The sequence below is a fragment of the Austrofundulus limnaeus genome, unplaced genomic scaffold (assembly GCF_001266775.1).
Source record: "Austrofundulus limnaeus strain Quisiro unplaced genomic scaffold, Austrofundulus_limnaeus-1.0 Scaffold925, whole genome shotgun sequence".
In the NCBI taxonomy this organism is placed as follows: Eukaryota; Metazoa; Chordata; class Actinopteri; order Cyprinodontiformes; family Rivulidae; genus Austrofundulus; species Austrofundulus limnaeus.
In genome coordinates this window covers 5,445-10,580 of record NW_013953327.1, presented here as the reverse complement: position 1 = coordinate 10,580, position 5,136 = coordinate 5,445, and the positions used below count along the sequence as shown (strand labels likewise).

The following is a 5,136-nucleotide window of genomic DNA, read 5'->3' as shown; positions in this document are numbered from 1 at the left end:
TGTGTGTGTGTGTGTGTGTGTGTGTGTAACAGTAAAATGTAAATTATGTGCAAAACTATATTAGTTGTTGGAACTAAGTTGGAAAAATAAATGTGAAGGTTAATTAAATTATAAAATGTCAGGTAAAGCTCTCCTTTTTAAATTTAATTAGTGCATTTTTAATTGAATTTATTTATTGTTCCATTTACATATTTTTGCTTTTTTTTCTAGTTATGTCAGTTTGGGTCCTCCATACTGCAGAACTTGGAAGAGGTAATTTACTGTCTGAATCAGGTGTGTTGGACCAGGGAAAAACATAAAACCTGTGGCCCTCAAGGACCAGGATTGCCCACCCCTGCTCTAAAGTATGTAGGTTCATTCTTTGGTTTTTATCTTTCAAAATAAAAGGCGAAAAATGGAATAATTGAGTCTTTCTTTTTAGTTGTTTTGTTATAAAATTAAATTAGAAAAAYGACAAATGCAAAATAAAAAAGGTACATTTTTTTCACGATTTGCATGTGAGTTTTGCCCAACAAACCAAGTGTGTTGGAGCACAGTAACCTCTAAAGCAGTGGTCCCCAAAGTTGGGCTCAGTACCCACAGTGGAGTCCCGGAACATCAAGGTGGGGTCCTGAAAATATTTTCTGAATTAATTACACTAAAATATGACAACATACAACATTTTTTGCCTTTGTTGTTACAAAATAAGAAGATTAGTGTACTTAAAATGGACAAAAATAGCGTAATAAATAATGTCACTATGCTCTTGTTTATTTGACTTGAAAACAATGTTTATCAACTGACAACAGCTGGGGGCACAGGCCTCTGCTCCTGGTATTTCGTGGGTCGAAAGCTGAAAAGTTTGGGAACCACTGCTCTAAAGCACGCAGGGTAGCGGCCCTCGAGGACCAGATCTGGCCCACCCCTGAAACAAAACAACTTACTGTTTGAGCACTTTTGAGTTTAAACTGATAAAGCACCTCGCATGAGAAGCAAAATGTCTTCAAAAAACAAGAAATGAAAGGTGGGAACAAGAAGTTGCCTTAAAAAAAGACTGACTGAGGATCTGCACCAACAAATGAAGGAACAAATCAACCGTTTTGTGTTCCTGTTCTCCAGGGTACACTCACAACTTTGAGGGCATGTTTGACGGCTCCTCTCAGGACCCAGGCGCCATCGCTCTGGCTCTGTACTCCGCTCTGTTCTCCTACTCCGGGTGGGACACGCTCAACTTCGTCACGGAGGAGATCAAAAACCCMGAGAGGTGAGTGTTGTTAGCACAACTAGCCAATCACACAGAGCAGCTCAGTATTTGTTCCCACCTGTTCAGTTTTCTCTCATTTCTATGATGTTTTTACTTTAAATGAGCTGCAGGGAGAACAGGAAGCTTCAGTGTACATCGCTGTTATCTGCAGCTCAGAACCTGAAGTCCCAACAACACTGAGGTCATCAGATGGCAGCTGCTGCTGTCGTCACGTTCTGAACTCATCTTTAAAAAATAAACAACAGCAAAATATCTCATGAACCAGTGGATTAGTTGTAATTAAACTCTCAGAGAGCTCACTGGAACAGATTAACAWTTGGAGTCAGACCAATCCAAGATGGCCACCACAGCTAACTGACCTCMGCTAACCCAAAAGTGCCTATAACTCAGTCTTACAGATATTGAGCTAAAATTAAWATCATCTTTAGTGTTGTGCCTTATTCTTTTATGTTGTATCTTCTCAGAATGTTTTTTCTTTTATTTTATAGCTTGAAATTGTAAATGATTGTGTTTATCAAAGGGTGCACTCAGCCATGTCAATCAGCTGTTATCTGTGAGCCTTGACTTTCTTCTTTAAAAAAAAATTGGGTCAACATATCGTGACGTACATAAACCCTCTGATTACAGTTGTTCTTGGTTGCTTCGACACAGTGGTCCATTCAAACTCCACATTTTTAAAACAGTGAGCACATAGGACCAAACAGTGACTGGTGATTTCTGTTTGGTCACCAGAGGCAAAACAATGGAGTTAAAACTGCTAGCATCTGTGTTAACTGTTCTGCAAAAGAATGAAGAAAAATATGCCAGTCCAATGAGAAATTAACAAAGTTGTAAAAGGTGCTCTGTTGAATTAGTGATGATGGAAACTGAGTGGATCCCAGTTTCTTCAATTGGGTCAAAGCATCCAAGAAAAACTAACTGAAAGTGTGGATCGGATTAAAAACACATCACAACTCCACACTGTGGCATTAGATTTATTAAATGAAGCTAAAAAATTTGGCTATTTCCTAACTTAAATGTCCCTTTTAAACCACATCTGAATGCATAATATAGAATAATGGTTTGTTTTGTCATATTTTGATCATCATCTCAAAATTTTGTTTAAATAATTTGTTRCTTCATACTATTAATTAAACATACCAAGACCTAAATATACACTTCTCTTTGTGTGAATGATGTGTAATCTTGTTTACAGTTTTGCAGCATGTGAAGCTGTTTTGTTTTGTGTCAAAGTTTGAGTTTCAAGAAGAGAATTTGAAGTTTTAGAATAGAAGAATAGAAACAGCCTTTATTGTCCCGCGTGGGGAAATTCAGGTGTAGTAGCAGCAGCAGATACATACATCAATCCACAGAAACAGTTTTTTGCTATGTGACATTATCAACTGTAGCAATAATAATATAATTAAAAGTAGTAACAATAAAAAATAAACATAGAATAAAATAAGAATAAGAATAATAATTACTGTACTGGACTATCAAGATGAAATTAGATAGAAATTAGAATAAAAGCAAGATACCATGCAGAAAAAAAGTATGTAGCTTGATAAACTTGTATAGAGTTTTGGGAAAACAGAGGAAGGTTTTGTGAAAAGTGTTTTTAACAATAGTAAAAAACTAAATAATAAGACTAGAAATCAGAGTCTTTTCATTATGAGGTTATTTTTATTAAATGTCTCTTAGCTCTTTGTCGCCCTCTGCTGGTCGTTTCTGTGAACTGCAGGAATYTGCCTCTGGCCATCGCCATCTCTATGCCCATCGTGACGGTCATCTACATTCTGACCAACGTGGCGTACTACACCATCCTCCCCATCAACGCCATCTTGGACAGCGATGCTGTAGCTGTGGTACGCTTCTGTCATTACTGCTCAGTTCTTTTGTTCTTCAAGGCTTTAAAATCTGTCGTTTCTCTACAGACGTTTGCAGATAAGGTGTTCGGGGTGATGAACTGGACCATCCCCTTCGCTGTGGCACTGTCTTGCTTTGGCGGACTGAATGCCTCCATCGTGGCCGCGTCCAGGTGGGGGACGGGTTTGCTGCTTTATCTCTGAGTGTTGGAAGCAGGTGGAAGAGAGTCTGGAGAGGTGGAGGGGTGCTCTGAGGGGAAAAGCTGGGGTTAAAACATCTAAAATAACAAGACATGGTTGTTGGGATAGGGTGAGAYGAAATGGAAAAGAAAAATATCATCCTCACCACTTTCTGTTTAAAGGCTGTTCTTCGTGGGCTCCAGAGAGGGCCACCTGCCCGACTTCCTGTGCATGATCCACGTTCACCGCTACACCCCCATCCCYGCCCTGCTCTTCAACGTCAGTCTTCATCACCCGTCGTCTGAACCGTCTAATGGACAGCCACGCCCAGATATCTTGGCCTCACTCGTTTCGTTTCTTCTTCTCTGCAGGGCTTCATGGCTCTTATATACCTGTGTGTGGAGGACGTCTTCAGGCTGATCAACTACTACAGCTTTAGCTACTGGTTTTTYGTTGGTTTGTCCATTCTGGGGCAGCTTTATCTGCGTTGGAAACAGCCGGACAGAGAGAGACCCCTAAAGGTACGTTCATTTTAAAGATRATTGACTTTGTTTTAAGGGTCATGTTCGACAAATTTGTTGAAAATTTTCTAGTATCTTGGTTTAGAAACTGGATCTAAATCTCTCAACAACGGTTTCATCCATAAACATTTTACCTCCTSCCCTCCATTTGAAATCGCGCTTCTCTGTTAACATTTCCCTCTGTTGCTTCCTTTCACAGCTCAGTCTGTTCTTCCCCATCGTCTTCTGCTTCCTCACCATCTTCCTGGTGGTGGTACCACTGTACAGCGACACCGTCAACTCCCTGATCGGCATCGGCATTGCCCTCTCCGGCGTGCCCGTCTACTTCCTCTGCTGCTACACGCCGGCCTCCAAGAGGCCCGTGTGGCTGCGCAGTTTCATAGGTGAGTCACATCTTTCTACTGGGAGTCACAGGAGAAAGAAAGTATCGCTGYCAGTTTCTCACGTGGTTGTAGAGTTTTGGCCCACTCTTCTTTCCAACGTTGCTTCTGTTCATTGAGGTTTTTAGACTTTTGTTTCAGCTCCATCCTGTAAAGGTCCCACCACAGCMCTACAGTCAGGTGGAGGGCTGGACTTTGGTCCGTTGAAACACGTTTATTTATTTATTTTTCATTTATTTATTTTTGCTCTGTAGTAAATTTGCTGATGTGTTTGAAATCATTGTTCTGATTTGTATCCATCCCAACACGTACTTTTCAATAATCTTTTCACTGACAGTCTCTTAAACGGGGGTGAATGACTGCAATCACTTTTTRAACATTACATTTTCATTCTTTTAATTGGTTTTACTTTGTGGAAATTCATTTTAACACTGAATATATTTTTAAAACCTTTTGTAAAGACGGCCAATAGCGGTGAACATGGTTCTGCTAATTATCTAACAGCTAATACCAGAACTAAGTTTTCATTTAGCGGATTAGCTTTTTCACTAACTAAAAATGTAGCTTCACTAATGCTAAACTGCTAGACATGTAATAAAAATGAGCTGAAGTTAACGCAAACAGCTAATAGCTAACCGCTAAAATAACTGTCAGTCAGTCTGCGTCACACGTCTTTGTTTCCCTCCAGTTGAAGACTGGTGAAAACCTTTTTTTTTTAGCTGTTAGCGGACTTAGGCCCTGTCCCAATACCCACACTCCCACCCTCGTTCTCTTGTGCACTTCAAATGTGCGTTCATGTTGAAGGTTTTGAGTGCGTAGTGTGTCCCACGTTCTCCACATCCACCCTTCGCCCCGCCCATTTTGGGTACTATTTCCACCCTTCCGTGAAGTCCACATTTTACGGAATTCAGTGAAGTGTATTACCCACAATTCATTGCTGCATGTGACGTCTGGAATTAAAATGCAGA

General features: G+C 40.2%; 1 protein-coding gene across 1 annotated transcript in view; it reads left to right on the top strand.

Moving 5' to 3' along the window:
• slc7a7 (solute carrier family 7 member 7) overlaps nucleotides 1-5,136 on the top strand; it is a 19,501-nt gene that overhangs the window by 10,587 nt on the left and 3,778 nt on the right. The window contains exons 6-11 of the mRNA XM_014029595.1: nucleotides 1,099-1,243; nucleotides 2,964-3,087; nucleotides 3,157-3,260; nucleotides 3,450-3,546; nucleotides 3,639-3,788; nucleotides 3,988-4,171. Coding sequence (XP_013885049.1) covers nucleotides 1,099-1,243; nucleotides 2,964-3,087; nucleotides 3,157-3,260; nucleotides 3,450-3,546; nucleotides 3,639-3,788; nucleotides 3,988-4,171 — 804 coding nt within the window. The remainder of the gene's footprint in view (nucleotides 1-1,098; nucleotides 1,244-2,963; nucleotides 3,088-3,156; nucleotides 3,261-3,449; nucleotides 3,547-3,638; nucleotides 3,789-3,987; nucleotides 4,172-5,136) is intronic.